The sequence below is a fragment of the Tamandua tetradactyla genome, chromosome 3 (assembly GCF_023851605.1).
Source record: "Tamandua tetradactyla isolate mTamTet1 chromosome 3, mTamTet1.pri, whole genome shotgun sequence".
NCBI lineage: Eukaryota > Metazoa > Chordata > Mammalia > Pilosa > Myrmecophagidae > Tamandua > Tamandua tetradactyla.
The window spans coordinates 123,125,741-123,146,792 of NC_135329.1; the positions used below are offsets into that span (position 1 = coordinate 123,125,741).

The 21,052-nt window shown below is 34.6% G+C and overlaps 1 protein-coding gene across 2 annotated transcripts in view; it reads left to right on the plus strand.

Annotated features, from left to right (window-relative positions):
• The window catches only part of ARL6IP6 (ARF like GTPase 6 interacting protein 6), a 62,914-nt gene extending 42,542 nt beyond the window's left edge, over positions 1-20,372 (plus strand). The window contains exon 4 of one of the 2 annotated variants that reach the window (XM_077153854.1): positions 19,341-20,372. In XM_077153854.1, the coding sequence (XP_077009969.1) occupies positions 19,341-19,434 (94 nt within the window). In that variant the 3' untranslated portion in view covers positions 19,435-20,372. The remainder of the gene's footprint in view (positions 1-19,340) is intronic. The other variant, XM_077153855.1, reaches the window with a different exon arrangement.
• Positions 20,373-21,052: the final 680 nt, after the last annotated feature.

Below are 21,052 nucleotides of genomic sequence, written 5' to 3' on the forward strand. Positions count from 1 at the left end.
ATCCTGTAAGAAATCATGTTGACTGTTCTTCGTTTCCTTGTTGTTTTCATAAAGTAGTATAGCTAATGAGTGCTTTGCACCTCTTTTCTGTGGCTCTTGCTTATGCTAATTAGCAATGTTTGGGCTGCTGAAAAGGCACAGAAGTCTGTATGTACAGTTCTGTACTGGTAAGAAAATATCTGGGAGAGAGCACTTGCTGGTTTTCTACTTGGAACCCTTTTGTTATATTCAGCAATCTTTGTAAATTATGAGAGGCAGCCTAGTATGTTAGAAAGGACTTTGAAGTCAGGAGAGCTGACTTCCAAATCCAGGTTACAGTGATACCAGCAGAAGGACTTTGAGCAAGTCACTATCTTCTCTGAGCCTTAACGTCTTCATCTATAAAATAGGATAAAAGCCATGAATTCTACTATCACAGACAATTAGTATAAGTTTACATGTTAAAGCAAGAGACATGTCAAATGATAAAGCAGACATAACTCTTGTGCTGTGCTGTGCTCTGCTCCTGTCTTCTATTCTCTATTTAGAAAAATAATCTCTTGATTTTTCAAGCAAGATGTCTGTCCATGGCCTACCATGGGTTGCCAATTATTGTTTCTTGGGTAAGATTGTTTATTTATCCTGATATTTTGCCCTTTCTATTCTTTGATATCAAGATGCCCTTTCTTTTAAAAATTAATGCTGATAGCAGATTGTAACAATTGTTAAACTTTGTTCTTGGCCAAGTAAACTTTTAACAATACTGTGCTAATTACATACGTTTCAAAAATTTATTTTTTATTTTATTGGCTCATGGAATCTTAAGGCAGAATATCATATGAGATATGATATATGATATAAAATCTTAAAGAAAATGAGGAAATGCTTAAAGTTGAAATTTTGTATCCCATTATAACATGGCTCGTGGAGATTGATAAATCAGCTTGTTCCATTAAAAAGAACATTTTATTAATCAGTATTTATTCATAATACAAATCATTATACTAATTACAGAATCAGCTTTAATGGAACAAATGCTCAAAGTGTTCACCATCAGCTCCTATATATTTTCTTTTCTTCTCTTCTCCTCTTCTCTTCTTTTCACAGTTGGAAGTTTCAGAAATATCATGCAGAACATACCTCCCCCCCACACACATACAGTTTTCTTTATTAACATTTCACATTAGTGTGGTACCTTTGTTACAACTGATTAACCAATATTATTATAATTATGTTGTTAGGTATTCTCTGTAGTTTACATTAGGATTCACTGTTTAAGCTGTACGGTTCTATGGTTATAGTTTGTCTTTTTAGTTTTTATTGTCATCACATATATACAAAATAAAATTTCCCATTTTAACCACTTTCAAATATACAATTCTGTGTTACCAATTACATTTACAATGTTTTACTACCACCGCCACCATCCATTATCAAAACTATTCCATCACCCCACACAAACTGTACCGATTAAACTTCCCATCTTTCTTTTTACAAAGTAAGAAATTATGTTTCTGACACAAAGCTTGTAATTCTTTCAAAAGTTGACTTAGTTGTCTTGTAATAAAAGAGGCCACACAACACATAGGTCTGGCCTCATCTGTTTCTGACAAGGTTGACTACTTGGGATTTTTTTTAATGCAATTTTATTGCAATATAGTCATACACCACATAGTCCATCCAAAGTGTACAATCAGTGGCTCACAGTATTATCACATAGTTGTGCATTCATTTCCGCAATCAATTTTAAAACATTTTCATTACTCCAAAAAAAGAAAAAAAGAAAAAACATCCCATTCTCCTTATATGCCCCCATTGTTGACCCCTAGTATTGGTGTGGTACATTTGTTACTGTTGATGAAAGAATATTAAGATGTTACAGTTAACTATAGTCATAGTTTGTAATAAACATTTTCTTCATATACCACTCTATTATGAACTCCTTGTAATAGTGTCATGTATTTGTTCTAGTTCATGAAAGAACTTTTTTATGTTTGTACTGTTAATCACAGTCATCATCTACAAGATTCACTGTGTATACATTCCCATGTTTTAACCTCCAACTTTCCTTCTGGTGACATACATGACTCTAAACTTACCCTATCAACCACTTTCACACTTAGTTCAGCATTGTTAATTATACCCACAATAATGTGCTGCATTTACATTCTGTACATATTAAGCAACTGTTCCCCATTCTCTAACCTCATTCCATCTCCTGGTAAACTATATTCTAGATTTTATAACTATGAGCTTACATATTATATTTAGTTCATATTAGATCATGCAATATTTGTCCTTCTGTGTGTGACTTGTTTCACTCAACATAATGTCCTCACAGTTCATCCATGTTGTCATGTGCTTCGGGACTTCATTCCTTCTTATTGCTGAATAATATTCCATTATTAAAGTTGAAATTTTGTACCTTAAATGAAGATTCAATGAAGTAGTTATGAAAGGTCACTTAAAGGCTGTGTAACTGAAGAAGCAGGAAAGCTTATGTACAACTCAAAGGATGTTTAAAATTATAAAGTAAATGAGACTTTTCTAAACCCATTACAAAATTGTACAAAACTCAGATTGTACAAAATAGTAATGCAGCTTCATTTGGCAAAGTAATTTGTTTTCTAAGTCCAGGAAATGTTTTTCAGGGTTAAGAAATAAAATAGGAGACATAAGGTAGTGGCGAGAAAATTAATTACAATTGAGATTTAGAAACAGGAACCCCAAAGTACATACATTAAATTTTGTCACAATTGTTATGATTTATATGAAAAATTAATTTTCTTTTACCAGGCCTATATAATTAAAGACATATGATGGGCCTGCCCTATAAAACTGCAGTTGTAGAGAGTCAAAAGAAAACTAACACACAGAAGGTGTTAGAGCCTAGAACAAAGCTATAAAAATGTAAAAATAGAAGACCTCAAATTCATTGTAAAATAGGCCAAGGCCTGTGATGCTCTATCTCCAGGAGACAGAGTTGAATCATCCAAACTAAGATCTGAATAACTGGAGTTTATGATCTTCACAGACTGAGGTGGAGTCTCAGTGCCATCCATCTGTTCACCCATTTACCCATCCACTCACCCATCTATCCATTTATTCATCCATCTGCATGTCTTTTTCTTTTTACTGTGTGGCTATTCCAATTCTTCATTACAGCACACTCTAATTTTCAATGGATTTTACTTCCAGGCTCACTAAGGGCTCAACATGAGCAGATTTCCTCTGCTTCCTGCCTCTCCCTTCTCACTGTCATTATTACAAACTAACCTTACATCTGCATCTATCATTCCATCCATATTCCTTTTTATCTCAGAGATGAAGCGTCTCTCTATTTGTCCAAACTCAATTCTATTTACATGTGTTTTCAATCTATATATTTTTATCCACTCTTCTTGTTAGCATATTTTTTTAAATATTCAGGTTTTTTCCTGTTTAAGAAAAAATCTTCCATGCCCAGCTTTCCTCTCCTCCACATCTAAACATCCTAGAAAATGAGAGAAGAAAGGAAAAGTCTGCCTCCACAAGTGTCTGCAGTCACCTCTATACTGACATTTTCCCCCTTAATTCACTGAGTACTTCTCAATTATGAAATTTATGTTCATTTTTCAGTCCATTGTTTGAAATGGTTTATCATTCCTTCCTTTTTGAAATGCTTTCCTTTCTTAACCTCTGTGACACCTCTCCCTACTGGTTTTCCTTTCTGACCATTGTTTCTCACTTGTGGAACCCCTGTTCCTCAACTACTATTTATTGGTTAAACACTTTCAAGTCTATATGGCCTGTGTTGAGCCTCCCTTTTGAATTTTCATTCTTATTTTCTGCTGCTTGCTGGGAATTTTTACTTTAGTGTCCCACAGGTGCTTCAAGTTCAGCGTATAATTTTCCACTTCTTATGAACTTGTTTCTTCACATTTCCCTGTTGTGGTGAATGATACTTCATTTCCTTCTTCTTTTTCAGTAAATCCAACTAGTCAAGGATCAAAAATAATGGCTGGCATTTATTGAGTGTTATTACTCATTTGTTAATAGGTCAACAATCATTTATTGAGTGTTGGTGGTCAATAAATGCTAAGCACTGCAATAAGTCCCTTTTAGTATGATCTCATTTGGTCTTCGCAAGAACACTAATGAGAGAAATTATAATCCTCGTTTTGAAGATGGAGGATTTGATTTTCAGATAGTTTAAAGTAGTCCTGTATATAGTAAACCCATGAGTAAGCCTGAAAGAAGGAGTTAGTTTTCCAGGTCCTTCATCCTAACCCTACCAAACAGTTACCGTTTCTCACACAGTGCGTATGACTTCTTGCTTCTGCACATACTATTATCTGCAGAATATAACTCTAAATCCCTCATACTCAATTTTAGCTCCGGTGTTACCTCTTCTTTAAAATTTCTCCTCTTCTACAAACTGATTTGCTCCGTTATGTTGCAGTAATGCTGGCAGCAAAACTTTAACACTTAGCACACTCTGTTGCTAGACCCTGATCTCTTTGAGGATAATACTGATTCTTGTTCATTTCTCTGTCTTCCATATACAAAATAACTCCTAATATATAATACTCATTTTATTAATTTTGGTGAAGGGAATAATGGAATGGGGATTGAGAAAAGTGTTAAATAAGGAATTTTCTGAGTATAAAGTAAGGGATGAATGTGATATTATCCTTTTTTTTTCCTTAATGAGAAATACAGCAAAAGGTGAAATTAGGAAAGTATTATTTTCAGAATTCTGGTCCTTACTTTTAAAATAACACCACTAAAGTTCACTGAGACCAACACTTCACCGTCTCTCCAGCAATTTCTAACTTAATTTTTTGCACAGAATCGTAAAAAAGAAGTTAGTTTAGTGTTTTTGAAAGAAACATAAAGGAAATGCTTTGAAAGTAATTGAAAGATGATGTTGTTTAGTATGTTCTTTCAAATTTCAGGTTTGGGGCTTAAGAACTTTTCATTCCCAAAAAAGAACTGATCATTAACCCCAACCAAAACTCATACATCTTAAATTCATTGGGAATTGGAGATTCCTCATTTAGGGAGAGAGTGATAAATAAAAGGCTGCTCAGAATAGTGAAGAAAGAATAGATTAGTTCTAACTAGTTCGTCCTGTCTCCTACTGAGCCAGTCAGACACAGAAATAAATAACCAGTTACTTTTTAATGTGAGCCTTAATATAACCTCTTATTTTGGCAAGGACACAGCTTTCTGCTTAAAGAAAAGTCAGTTGACGGTGAATTTAAAATTGCAGGAATTCTGTCATAAAAGTGTCTCTGAAATGTGGAAAGTATGTGAGGGAGAGGAAATATAGAAATATAGTATAGGGAGAAAGATTTCAAGAGCATGGAATCAGGTATTTGTCACTATATTACAGAGATTGAAAGTCAACAAAGGCTTGAGTGAAAACCATAAACAACCCTAAACATAAAGCTAGCAATTTATTTGAAACTTTTGACAGTGGCTTACTTAGTGTTTTAATTTGTGATTGAAAAGTAAGAGTATAATCACCTAAATTGTCAGAGTCAGTGAATTCATTTGACTCTTTTATTTAAATATATTACATTCTTGAAAAATGAAAATTAGATCATCTTTTTTGATATCTTCACTCTACAGAATACTATTAAGTATTCATGTAAATGTATTGCTAGAAATTACATTTTCAGAGTAGAAAATCTGGAGTTAACTAGTGGAAATATAGGTTTTCTAGGGAGTTATAAAGGGAGAGGTGATTATGAACAAGTAGGAAAAGGGAAACATCAAGCAGAGACACACATATTTACCCAAACCTTTCATTCTCCCATCTCTTTCTTCCATCTAGGTACTGGTCCTGTTTGAATAATGTTATTGTTCATTTATTTCTTTGTTCTGGAGTTGGGGTGGGGTTGGGTTTAGGATCTTTGCTTAGCAGTAAGATAGGATTTAAGTAGCATATCAAAAGAATTTTTAAGAAATCTCTTCTACAGCTAAGCTTTCTTCTCCGTACTATATATAACATATTTAAATAATGATATTTGGTGTGATAACACCAACATGGCAACATGAGACATCCCCTGGAAAATTCTCCCCTCAGAATCAAATATAAGAGAACAAATCCTACTTGCTTGGAACTGAAGTGTACAATACAGACTGGAGAAGGACTCCACAAATGCTGAATCAAAAGAAAAAGAAAACAGCACCAAAATCAAGTAGGAGATTTCTGTCCCAGGTCCACCAATCAAACCCTCCGCCTCACTTTGTCCTGCACAGCTTGAGAGTCACACAGAGGCAGCACAGGCCCAGACACTTCCGCTGTAGATGCAGAACATAGAGCCACCCACATGAGCAAGTTAGAATCTCACATATATCCAGGCACAGGCACCCAAGTCCACAGAAGCCCAACGTGGAACACAAACCACTGAGGGGTGCTGTATATAAAAGTGCCCAAAGGGAAAACAGAGACCATGGCAGAACTGTTAGCAAGAGGTGTACACACTCTGTCCAGTCTCTATTTGCTGGACCATCTAAATACAAAACATACCTTTCTGGACTGACCGAATCTAGCTTACTGGAGTGAGTTACTATAACAGGGAAGAAACGGTGGCAGAAAAGCCTTACAGAAAAAAAAAGGGGGGGGGGGGTAAGGGTCACTGAACTGTGTAAGACAGGATTGTCTGCAGAACTAAAAAGTATAATGAAAAGGGGACACAGAATGAGGGAGAGAATTTAAACAAACAATAGGAGCTGGTTAGAAAATTCTGCACAGAAACAAAGAGAACAGATTAAGATTATTGGAGAAAGAACACAGGAAAGGATGCTTTCTCTTGGAGGTGAAACAATTGCAAACATAAAAGATAACCTTAAAAGTTATACTGTATATCCAGGGCAAGAATCAGATACAGAAGACCTGAGAAAATCCAAACAGTTAAGCATGGCTATTCTAAAAGTCCAGAATAAGTTGGACCAAGTGTCAAAGAAGAGTCTTAACACAAAGCCAGTCAACAATCAACAATAAAACCCTAGGTAAGAGTGAGAAACTGACCTTCAAACTTAACACATCAGAATAATCAGATTACGAGGCATTAGCTAAAAATTACAAGCCATACTAAGAAATAAGAAGATATGGCTTAATCAAGGGAGCAAATTAAAATTTCAGAGGAGACAGAATGTGGAACAACTAATCGAAGAAGGTCAAATCTGAATCAATTCAAGGAAATAAAGGAAAATATGGATAGAAATAAACTAATGTAGATTTGGAGCAAAAGATATTAAGACATTTTATGAGTATAAAGAAGAATTTGAAAGTTTAAAAAAAGATAAAAATTATGGAGATGATAGACACAATAATGGAGATTAAAAATACACTAGACACAACACCAGATTTTAACAGGTGGAGAAAAGAATCAGTGAACTAGAAGACAGGACAATCAAAATCGTACAGTCAGAAGAAAGAAAAAAGATTATAAAAAAACAGCAGTGTTTCAGTTACTTAAATAACAGCATGGAGAATACAAACATGCATCATGGATGTCGTGGAAGGAGAAGAGAAGGAAAAAGGGTCAGAAAGAATATTTGAGGAAATAATGGCTGAAAATTTCCCAACTCCTATGAAAGACTTAAATATATTTGTCCAATGTACTCCAAACAGAATAAACTCTTAATAGACCTACTCTGAGACACATACTAATCAGGATGTCAGATGCCAAAATTAAGAGAATTCTGAAAGCAGCAAGAGAAAAATGACTCATCACATGCAAGGGATCCTCAATAAGACTAAGTGTCAATTTCTCAACAGAAACCAGAAATGGGAATGAGATAGGGATCAATCAGATACATCACTAAAGATCAGTTATACAGAAAAGGAGGATGCAATAAAGGAAAGGAGAGACAAAAGAGACATGAATAAAAACCAAAGGACAAAATAGTTGAAGTATTGCTTTTACAGTCACAACACTGAATGTTAATAGATTAAACTCCCAATCAAGACAGGTTGGCTGAATAGATAAAAATGCCCGATCCAACCATATGTTACTTCTAAGAAACTTACCTTAGACCCAAAGACCCAAACAAGTTGAAGGTGAAAGGTTGAAAAAAATATTCCATGCAAACAGTAACCAAAAAATAGCTGGGATAGCTATACTAGTATCAAACAAAATAAACTTTAAGTCAAAACCTGTTACAAGAGACAAAGAAGGACAGTATATATTAATAAAAGGGTCAATCCACCAAGAAGAAATAACAATCATAAAAATTTATGCACCTAATCACAGTGCCCCAAAATACAGGAGTCATATCTGAAGGGAAGAATAGATATCCCTACAATAGTAGCTGGAGACCAAAACAGCACTCTCATCAATAAATAGAATATGTAGCAAAGATCAGTAAGGAAACAGAGTTTGAATAATAGTGATAAATAAACTAGACCTAACAGACATACACAGAACATTTCAACCCAAAAAAGCAGGATATACATTCTTCTCAAGTGCACATGGATAATTCTCCTGGATAGGCTTTATTTTGGGTCACAAAGCAAATCTCAAAAAATTGGAAATTACACAAAGCATCTTTTTTGACCACAGTGGAATGAAGCTGAAAATCAATAACTGGCAGAGAGTTGGAAACTCAACAACTATCTGGGGTTAACTACATCACTTAAAAAATCAAAGGGTCAAAGAAGAAATTATAAGAGGCATCAGTAAATATCTTCAAGTGAATGAAAATCAGGACGCAATATGTCAATACTTACAGGATGCAGTGCTTAGAGGGAAATTTATCTCTAAATGTTTACATTAATCTTTAAATGCTTACATTAAGCAGGAAGAAAGGGTTAAAATGAAAGACCTAACTGTATACCTGTAGTAACTAGAAAGAGAAGAGCCAACTAATTCCAGAGCAAGCAGAAGGAAAGAAATAACAAAGATTAGAGCAGAAATACAGGAAATAGAGAAATAAAAAGCCAATCCTGCTCAAACTCTTCCAAAAAACTGAAGAGGAGGGAACACTACCACTATTATATAAAGCCAACATCACCCTAATACTAAAGCCAGATAAAAATACCACAAGAAAACAAAATTATATACTGATTTCTCCTGTGAATATAGATGCAAAAATCCCCGAAAAAATACTAGCTAACAGAATCCAATAGCACATTAGAAGAGTTGTATGCCATGATCAAATGAGATGTATCCTAGGTATACAAGGGTGGTTCAGCATAAGAAAATCAATTAATGTAAAGCACCACATTAACAAAATGAAGAGAAAAAGGCACATAATCATCTCAATTGATGCAGAAAAGGCATTTGATGAAATCCAGCACCACATCTTGATAAAACATTTAGAAAACTTGGAATAGAAGGAAACATCCTCAACATGATAAAGGGCATCTATGAAAAACCCACTGCTAACATCATACTAATGGTAAAAGACTGACAGTTTTTCCTTTAAGATCTGGAAGAAGATAAGAATGCCCACTGTCACCACTGTTATTCAACATTGTACTAGACATTCTAACCAGAACAGGTAGGCAAGAAAAAGAAAGAAAAGGCATCCACATTCAAAAGAGAGAAGTAAAACTTTTCTATGTTTGCAGATGATATGATCCTATACATAGAGCCTCCTGAAAAATCTACAACAAAGCTACCAGAACGAATTAAAACAAATTCAATGAAGTGGTGAGGTACAAGAGCAACATGCAAAAATCAGTAGTATTTCAATACACTAGTAATGAGCAATCTAACCCGAAATCAAGAAAATAATTTCATTTACTGAAAGAATCAAATACCTAGGAATAAAGTTAACTAAGAATATAAAGGTTTATACATGGAAAACTACAAAACTTTGCTAAAAGGAATCAAAGAAGATCTAAATAAATGGAAGGATGTTCCACGCTCGTGGACTGGAAAACTAAATATTGTTAAAATGTCATTCTAGTCAGAATGATTAACAGATTCAGCACAATCCCAATAAAAATTCTAATAGCCTATTGTACAGAAATGGAAAAGCCAATCATCAAATTTATATAGAAGGTAAGGAGCCCCAAATAGCCAAAGCCTTTGTAAAAGAAAAATGATGTTCGAAGTCTCATACTTTCTGACTTTAAAACTTATTACAAAGCTACAGTGATCCAAACAGCATGTTATTGGCACTAGGATAAAGATATAGACCAATGGAATCAAATTATAAGTTCAGAAATAGGCCTTCCATCTATAGCCAATTGGTTTCTTTTTTAACTTTAAAAAAATGTTTTAAAATTTTTTTATTGTGAAATATACAGAGAAAAGTGATAAATGTCAGAGTACAGTTTAACAAGTAGTTATAGAGCAAATTTCAAGGTATAATATAGGTCATAGTTCAATAATTTCAAGTATTTTCTTCTGGCTATTTTAGAAACTAAAAATAAATATGTATATAATGATTCAGTAGTCATAATCATTGTTAAGTCTTCTCTGTTAAATTCCTCCCCTCTCATTTGCTCATTATCTCGATCTTCAGGGATATTTAGGCAATGACCATTCTAACTTCTTCATGTTGAAAAGGAGTGTCGACATTATGGGGTAGGGGGAATGTACCAGGTTGATGTTCTGGGAGAGACTGGTACCTCTAAGTTTCAGGACTTATCTGGCATAGGAACAATCTGGAGTTTTTAATTTTCTGAAAAATAAACTTAATAAATAAAACTTATAAGAGTCTCAGATAGAGCTTTGGGGTTTTCAGGCTTGCTATACTGTGGCAATTTGCAGTATCTGGCTGAAGCTTGCATAAGAGTAACCTCCATAATGACCTGTCTGTTTGAGGAGATCAGATGACTCTATTTGAACTCTCTCAGCCACTGAAATCTTACTTTGATAAATTTCTTTTAACCCTTTTGGTCAAGCAGGCATTCTCAATCTCACAATGCAAGGGCCATGCTAATCCCTAGAAGTCATATCCCAGTAGTCAGTTGATTTTTGACAAGGGTCCCAAGTTCATTCTGCTGGGGAAAAAATAGTCTAGTCAACAGTTATTGCTGGGAGAACTGGATATCCATATACAAAAGAATGAGGGAGATCACCTGTCTCACCAGATATGAAAATTAACTCAAAATTAGTCAAAGACCTAAACATAAGAATCAGGGCTCTAAAACCCCTAGAAGAAAACTAGGGAAGCACCTTGAGGATCTTGTGTTAGGCAGTGGTTCCTAGACTTTACACCCAAAACACAAGTAACAAGAAAAAGTAGATAAATCGGGCCTCATCAAAATTTAAAACCTCTGCACATCAGAGGACTTTATCATGAAAGTAAAACAACAACCTACACAATGGGAGAAAATATTTGGAAATCACATTTCTGATAATGGTTTAATATCCAGAATATATTTTTAAAAGTCCTATAACTTGACAATGAAATATGACTCAATTTTTAAATGGGCAGAAGACTTGAATAGACATTTCCCCAAAGAGGATATACAGTTGGCTAAAAAATACATGAAAAGGTGCTCAACATCATTAGCTGTTAGGGAAATGCAAATCAAAACCACGAGAGGTACCATTTCACACCCACTGGAATGGCTATTAAATTAAAAAAAACAAAAATTACTGGTGTTGGAGAGGGTATGGAGAAATAGGAACACTTATTCATTGCTGGTGGGAATGTAAAATGGTGCAGCTGCTGTGGAGGAAAGTTAAGCAGTTCTTTAGAAAGCTAAGTGTAGAATTACCATACAACCTGGCAATCCCATACTAGGTATATACCCAAAAGAATTGGAAGCAGGGACTTGAACAGATATCTGCGCAATGATGTTCATAGCAGCGTTATTCACAATTCCCAAAATATGGAAGTAACCCTTGTGCTCACCAACTGATGATTGGATAAATAAAATGCAGTGTGTACATACAATGGAATATTTTTCAGTATTAAAAAGTAATGAAGTTTTGATGCATGCAGCAGTATGGATGAACCTGAAGACATTACATTGGGTGAAATAAACCAGACACAAAAGGACAAATACTGTATGACCTCACTGATATGAACTGATTATAATAATCAAACTCATAGAGTCAGAATCTAGAATTAGGTTATCAGGGGCTGGGTTGAGGATAGGGAATGGGGAGTAATGCTGAAACTACAGAATTTGTTTGATTTGATTGTAAAGTTTTGCAGTGGATGGTGATGATGGTAGCACAACATTGTGAATGTAACTAATTTATGTATGTGTATGTGGTTAAAGGGGAAATTTTAAGTTGTATATATATGTCTTACTACAATAATTTTTTTTTAAGTTGTACTTATGGCTAACATTTATTGATCATTTGCTATGTGTCAGACACCTGATCCTCACAACTCATTAAGGGTAGGTTCTTTTGTTATTTTCATTTCAAGAAAAGGAAATTGAGGCCCAACAAGTTTGCTAATATTTCATATGCCTTATAAGTGGCAAAGCTGGCACTCAAACCCCTGCCTGTTTCACTATAGAGCTTGAGTTTTTAACTAACAGGAACCACATGTACCAGTTTGAAAGTATTATGTACACCAGAAAAGCCATGCTTAATCCTGATCCAATATTGTGGAGGCAGTTTCTTTTAACTCTGATTCAATACTGTAGGTTAGAAGTTTTTGATCAAATTATCTCCGTGGATGTACCCATTTGTGGGTGTGACCTTTGACTAGATGGAGATGTGACTCTACCCATTCCAGGTGGGTCCTGATTAACTTACTGGAATCCTTTAAAAGAAGAAACGTTTTGGAGAGCGAGACTTAGAGCTGATGGAGTGAGCGCTGACAGAAACTTAGAGCAGAGCTTATATAGATGCCAACATGTGGAGAACAGAGACACAGATGTTTGGAGATGCTTAAAGCCCAGCAGACATTGCTATGGTGTGTTATGCAAGCCAGAACCTGGTGAGAGCCAAGGGAAGCCAAGAGATGAAAGCCAGCACTGGAGAAGCAAAGTGAGGAATCGCCACAGGAACAGAAGCTGAAAGCAATGGAGCCAGGAGCGAGGAACCAGCAAGGGACTAGCATGCCTTCCCAACTGACAGAGGTATTCCAGATGCATCATCCTTTCTTGAATTAAGGTATCTTTCCCTGGATGCCTTAGTTTGGACATTTCCATTGGCTTAGAACTGTAAACTTGTAACTTATTAAATTCCCTTCAGAAAAGCCATTACATCCTGGTATATCGCATTCCAGCAACTTGCAAACTAGAACACTACATAAGTACTTTGTCACAGTTATTTATTATTGGGAAGGAATTCTTTAGAACCAGAACAAAACAGTACCCTATTTTTTATTTTATTTTTTTTTTGCATGGGCAGGCACCAGGAAATGAAAACAGTACCCTATTTATAAGTCATCTTCTAGTACATGGAGTAGTTTTATTATAATGAGTCTTTTTTTGTAATGAATTTTTTCTAGTGTTATTTTGTTCTTAATGAATAATATATCTTATTTCCATTTTGATTTCGGAGATATATTGTAGTTAAAATAACTCATATAATAAAATCCAAATTTAAGGATTCCTAACATTTATTGTAAGTTGGTTTCCTCATTGAATTCTTCATTTAGTTTTCTACTTATTTTTCTTTCCATTTTGGGGGAGTGGGAGTGCTGCATGGTCCGGGAATTGAACTTGGGTCTTCCACATGGAAGGTGAGCATTCTGCTTTTTTTTTTTCTTTAACTTTTTTATTGTATAGTATAACATATATACAAAGCAAAAAAATAAAAAAGCAATAGTTTTCAAAGCACTCTTCAACAAGAAGTTACAGGACAGATCCCAGAGTTTGTCATGGGCTACCATATGATTCTCAGATTTTTCCTTCTAGCTGCTCCAGAATATAGGAGGATAGAGGGCTTCAATATATTTTTATCATTGCAGTCAACTTTTTTCCTTTTTTTTTTTTTTTTTGAAAAATAACATATATACTAAAGCTAAAAGCAATAGATTTCAAAGCACAGCAACACAATTAGTTGTAGAACATATTTCAGAGTTTGTGACATTGGTTATAATTCCACAGTTTTAGGTTTTTACTTCTAGCTGCTCTAAGGTACTGGAGACTAAAAGAGGTATCAGTTTAATGATTCATCAATCATATCATTTGTTAAATCCTGTCTCCACTGTATAACTCTACCATCACCTTTGATCTTTCCATCTCTCTCTTTAGGGGTGTTTGGGCTATTGCCATTCTCACTTTTTCTATCACTAATGTGGGGTAGGGAGATGAAACTATCTGATGTTCTGGAGAAGCTGGGCCCTCTAGGTTTCAGGACTTATCTGGACCAGGGACCCCTCTGGAGGTTGTAAGTTTCTGGAAAGTTAACTTACATTGAGTTCAACCTCATTAGCTAACTGTTCACCCATCTCTACTTCTCTACTTATTTTTTTTTTTTTTTTTTTTTTTAAAGAGAAAGGGAGGAAGGGAAGGAAAGACAGAGAGAAGGAAGGAAGGATGGAAGGAAGGAAGGGAGGAAGAAAGGGAAACATCTTTAAACATTTTCTTGTTTTATTGTATTTTGTTTGTTTGTTTGTTTTTTACATGGGCTGGGGCCGGGAATCGAACCGAGGTCCTCCGGCATGGCAGGCAAGCACTTTGCCCGCTGAGCCACCGCGGCCCGCCCTCTACTTATTTTTAAATGGTCAAATGAGTAGACTGTTCTTATAATTTTGAATTAGTATGTTAAATATCATACATTAATTTTCATTATATTGGTGGTTCTCCTTGATTGACATTTTTGGGACTAAAATATTTATGTAGTTACACTCTTTGCATCATTGTTCCTGTTTAAGTACATGTAATGCTGATCAATAACTTATTTTAAGAGGTAGTAAAAAAGTGTATATAGTACATAATCTCCTTGAAGTGTTTTTACTTATTCTATCCAGACTATCTAGAATAGTCATAGAAATTCAAGGAGTGGATAGTACCTTAAATTCATCTGATCCAGCCCTTGACCTGATAATCACAAAATCTTAAGTGTGAGTTCTGCTTCTCCTTGTTCTGTCCTTTTCCCTTTATACCATGATACCTCTTTTTTTTTTTTTTAACTTTTTTTATTGTATAGTTTAGCATATATACAAAACAAAAAAATAAAAAGCAGTAGTTTTCAAAGCACTCTTCAAAAAAGTGTTACAGGATAGATCCCAGAGTTTATCATGGGCTACCCTGATCCTCTCATATTTTTCCTTCTAGCTGCTCCAGAATATAGGAGGCCAGAGGGCTTAAATACTTTTTATCATCACAATCGACTTTTTTTTCCTTCTTTTTTTGGTGAACAATAAAATATATTTAAAAAAGCTATAAATTTCCAAGCACAGCACCACAATTAGTTATAGAATATATTTCAGGCTTTGACTTTTTAAAAATTTCATAATTTGAGGTTTTTACTTCTAGCTGTTCTAAAATACTGGAGACTAAAAGAGATATCAGTTTAATGATTCAGCATTCATATTCATTTGTTAAGTCCTATCTTCTGTGTATAATTCCACCATCAGATTTGATCTTTCTTTACGGGTGTTTGGGCTATGGCCATTCTAACATTTTCCGATTGGAAGGGTCTCTCATTAATATGTGGGAGGGAGATGAAACTGTCTAATGTTCTGGAGAGGCCGGGCTAGGCTTCAGGACTTATCTGGACCAGGGACCCATCTGGAGGTTGTAGGTTTCTGGCAAGTTATTCTAGTGCCTGGACCCTTGTGGAATCTTAAAAATTGCCCTCGGTGTTCTTTAGGATTGGCTGGAATGGTCCTGGTTGGGGGTTGGCAGGTTATGGTAGGTAGCAAGGTCTACCTGAAGCTTGTATAAGAGCAACCTCCAGAGCAGCCTCTCGACTCTATTTGAACTCTTTCTGCCACTGATCTTTATTAAGATACATTGCTTTTCCCCCATTTGGTCAGGATGTAATTGTTGATCCCATGGTACCAGGTCTGGATTCATCCCTGGGAATCCTCTCCCATGTCACCAGGGAGACTTTCACCCTGTATGTCATGTCCCATGTAGGGGGGAGGGTAATGATACTTTTTGATTATCTGGTTAATATACTCTAGGATATTTCCAGGCATTACAATAATATACACAGGTTAAAGGCCCTCTTTCTCATTCTGTGCTCTCTGTTTCAGTTGTTCAAATGAGCTATACAGATAGGTTGAATTAGATTATGTACTACAGAAAATTTCAGTTCCAGATCAAATAAACCTTTCTTCCATCGGTCTCAAACAGTATGTGTGGTTCTAAAATATAGACAAACTGTCTTCCTTACCCCTATGTTCTGAATTACTTTAACCCCAACCTGTTCAGCTTCATTCTTATCTGTAAATATCAGGTTATATATATAAAACAGCCTCTCAAAATCCAGAATAATAATCACCGCTCCAGATTAGTGTGTCTGCTCTAAAAGCTTACAATCTAGGCCCCTGTTTTCTTATAAGCATTTTCTAAAGGTGACCATACCATTGTTGTTTTTTTGTTTCTGGCTTATTTTGTCTCACCAAATGTCCCACATGTTCATTCACATCGTTGCATGCCTCATAACTTTCTTCCTTTTTGTAGCAGCACAACCTTCGTTCATAAGTATACACTGTTGTTCGCCATTCTACCTCTCCGTCAGTGCATCCTTCAGCCACCTGCATTCATCGGACATCATATAGAGGGCCCAAAGTTGTGGTACCCCTTTTGCTAGTCTATTGCCACATCTTTTGAGACCCAGGTCAAACTTTTATCATTAAGGAGTCTTTTGAGACCCAGGTCAAACTTTTATCATTAAGGAGACTTGACCTTGTTAACTCTATTGTTTATTCTGCTCACTTATATTTTATATCCAGTTAACACAAAAGTATTTTGAGCAAAGGGGTATTTGAGGAAAATCTGTATAATACTTTGGGTATATTGAATGCAGATAATTTAGAAATAATTTCATCATAATTGATTCTATTGGTCACATTTATACATGCAGATAATTTTAGCAATATCCCTTCATTTTTAAAAATTTGTTAAGCCTATTTCAGAGTCATAGTAAATTTTGAAATGAAATGGAAGTTCTTCAAAGGTAAACATTTCTATTGTATTGCTCTGAGACTATGGGACTTGTTTTTTCCCCACCTCATGTAGTAGAGTTGGTTACCTCAGGATCAGGATGATGGGACAAATGATGGGTGGGTATTGACAGGGTGGAGGAAGGAGGAAGTTTCCTGGAGTGCTAGTATTCTGTATCTTGGCCTGGATGGGTGGGTATATGACTGTGTATTGTGGTAAAAATTCATCGAGCTGTATACGTGTTAGATATTTGCAATTTACTATGTATACTTTAAGGAAAAGTTAAAATGCCTATGTAGAGTGGGTAAAATATACACTATGTTTAGTCATAATTAAAAATTAATTAATTGAAGATTTTTTTCATTGTACTTGAGTCAGTTTAAAATGTATCTCCTCTACCAGAAGATAAATGAAGAGTTTTGATAAAGGAGAACTGAAATGCCTTCAGTCTTATTTTGCTATATACTATATTGAGAGTACTTCGGAGTTCACAAATTAGAATGAGAGAAAACCTGTCAGAGAGGACAGGTTTGTGAATATTTTGAAAAGGAACATTAAAGCAAGTGATTTCAAGTGAGATGTTTTTGTTTGTTTGTTTTTTGGGGTGTTTTTTGCTTCAAGATTTTAAGTACCTTGCCTAGGAGTACATGTGTGACAATTGCTAAAATGTTCCAGGTGGGTAAATGGTGTTTTCAAGAAGGTGTAGGTGATAGACTGAGGCCCACTGATGTGCAGCATTTCTTCGATGCTATTAAAATGTATTGCTTTACCTGCTTTGTAAGGGTCACCAAGCATTAGAACATGTAATATCAATAAAATTCAATTGTATCAGCATTGTAGTTATAACTTGTAGTTATAACTTCCTGAAGTTGAGTAAACTATATTTTAGAGGTTTTCTGTTCAGGGGGTGGTGCAGTGACTATGAACCAGTAGAACAGAATAGTTAATAACTCTGGAAATTGTTCCATGATTAATTTTATTTTGTAAGTATTTAAATGTTTTTCAGGTCATCAGTGTTTTGTTTTACAATGGATAAAAATGCTGCTGGTCCAATGTTATGATTAGGTTTATTTTCACTAATCATGTTTGAGGGATTTCTTTTTTTAAAGGACAAAGCATTTAGTGCATTTAAATGTAGTAAATAATACAAATATGTACATGAAGTCCTTAATGGCACATGAGAAGCATCTTAAACTAGCCCCAAGATGAGTGAGGAAAGGTAGAGTAGAGAGCATTAAAAAAAACTGCCATGAATCAGAACAAGGAGCCATCAGCAAACATTATCTGTTGCCTCAGGTAAATGAAAAGGGGTTATTCTTTGAAGAGTTTATAGTATTTTCACTCCCTGCCACAGATCTGTGGGGCTGGTATCATTATTGTTAAGTACTTTTTAACTGCTGCTTGAGATCTAGGTACCTCCCTGGCTTTGGTCCCTCTCCTCAGGCAAGGAAAGAGTATGAGCATGATGACCCTCAGCCCAGGGCCCTTACTGCTGCTGTCTTTAGTCTTCTGCTTTTGCTAGTACACGCCTACCTGTCCTAAACTTGGGTTACTCCCATGAGGACAGGATTCTGTTCTGCCTTTTGTTACCATTTGAATAGTTTTCTTTTTAGCCTGTCTTCTCCTGATTAGGGTAGGCAGTATTAGTACAGTAGTTAGTGGGAGGAACAGTAAGAAAGAACAGGTAGTAAAATAGGTAAAATTATTACAGAATAGCGGGAAGAAATGTCAGGGAAAATCTATGTGCATTAAACTTCAATTAGTCGGTCCTCACAGTAAAAACACCAAACAAAATGGGTCTTTGCTGATACTTAGGAACTCAACCTAATGATATATTTATTTTACTACTTAAGTAATCTGTTTGGCCAAGAACTGAAATGTCTATAAAAGACATTTCTGATTTAAGTACCACATGTGTATATGTGTTGTTTTTAGTGCTCAAAGAAAAAGTAAAGTTCCGCCACATAATATAAAAATGGTACAAACAGAACAAATACTTGAAATAATATATATTTTAAGTTAGAGCTAATTGAGAGCAAGAGAGCTGGGAGACACTGAATACTAATTAGTTTAAGAATATGCTCCTAATGTAACAAGGTTTATGCTGTAGAATTAGATTATGGGTACACATAGGGACTGAAACATGGTGAAGAAGTGTAGGGCTCAAACTCGGTGTTATGCTCTGAGTAAAGAAATTGAAATAATTATATTTGATAACTAGAACAGTTTGTGCATTACTACTAACCTGCAGATGTCGAGTATTCTTTTTTTAACTTGTTTATTAATTAGGAAAACATGTTCCCAGGTTTTAGGCATTTTAATTAAAAACTGTTGATGTTTCTGTTATACTAAATGACACTTTCCTTTTCTCCCCCAGGAGACTGACTGGACATTCTTTCCACATGGGCTATAGCATGGCGATTTTGAATGGCATTGTAGCAGCTTTTACTGTAGCATGGTGCCTCATGTAAACACACTGGAGCAATACTGTTGGCAAAACTTAGTCACAATTCTTTTGCAATAACAGAGAAACATGATTGATGTACTCAGAGAACTGAAAAATCTGCTATTCATTATGTGGTTCAAATACATGTCATCATAACCACCACTATATTTTTGGAGGACCTTTTTAAACATCATTCTAGAACCTAGGCATTGGGAATATCTGAAAATTAAGTTTCAAGTACTTTCTGAAAAATGTAAGATGTTTACCTCATCTTTTTACTTTTGTATGTGTAGTTCTTATAGTTGTAGAAAAAAAATTAATGGACTCAAACTTGAAAACTCATATTCAGGACAAATGCCTACCTTTCCATTTATATACTACATTTTTGCTAAGGAAAACACTGATATTTCTGTTTAATTGAGGTAGAAATATTTCTTATTTATATATTATGTTAGTAAAGCAAGCAATATTGTTGTACTTTGACATTTTATAGAAGCGACTTTTAAATAAGATTATTTAGTTTTCGATATTCATGTATTCAGTAGAAGGTGCATTTATATTTTTTACAGGGCATACTTTCTTATGCTTTTTTTAAACATATTTTCCTACTACACATTGAATTTATATGTTTTTCAAATTGGTGCAAGACAAATATAAATGTTATTTTTTAGCTAGTGCAAACTTAATACCTGCCATTTATACTAAGTATTTTGTCTTTTAAAAAAAGCAAGAAAACACAGTGACTTGAGTTTATAATTAAGTAAACTTATTTTTAACCAACAAAATGACTGAAAAAGATACATTCTTTAAATCAGTAAAATACGGAGCAATTTGAAGTTGTTCACAATTTCAGCTTCCACAATGGCAACTATAATACTCACCTTGGTGTATATATAGTTTCTTCAACAGAAATTGTATTATTTTGTTTTAATAAATGTAAGCCTGAAATTTTTACATGTAAAATGCTTGAGCTGTTTTTGTTATTTTGTTTGCTTTTAAAAAAAAAATTATTAAAGAAATTGTAGGTTTACAGAAAAATCATGCATAAATTGTTTGCTTTTTAAGCTCAAGGTAGAAAAAGTATTTTGTCCATAAATCTACATATACAAACAAACACACATACACATATATTTCTTTATAATTGTCCTATTTATTCTTTATAATTTTCCTATTTAAATATTCTCCTATAATTTTGGTATTTAGTATTTGTTTTCATAATAGTTAAGCCTTAACTGTTCATATACCCTTATTAAAAACTTTATTTCAGTGTTTAGAAAGTCAGTTTTAGAAAGCTGTGTGCCCTAGGCATAGACAAATTACATTAGGAAAGCATTTTGTAGCCAAACTGCTTCGTAAGCAAAGTGGGAAAAGAATATGTGTAGTGTGCTACCCTGTTTTCTACTGAGTGTTGTTGCTGAGTAGATGATTTATTTCATGAAGTTTCTAAAACCCTAATATTTTTTTACTATTTAAAAATCTCTAGTTGGAGATGACATGCTATTCCAATTTAAGTTAAATTTTCTAGAATATTTAGACTATCATTGGCATCTACATATATATATATATATATATATATGTTTTTTAGATCAACCCCATGGCTTAAGTATGACTGTTTATTGTAAGGGTTCTTAGATTGTAAGCTC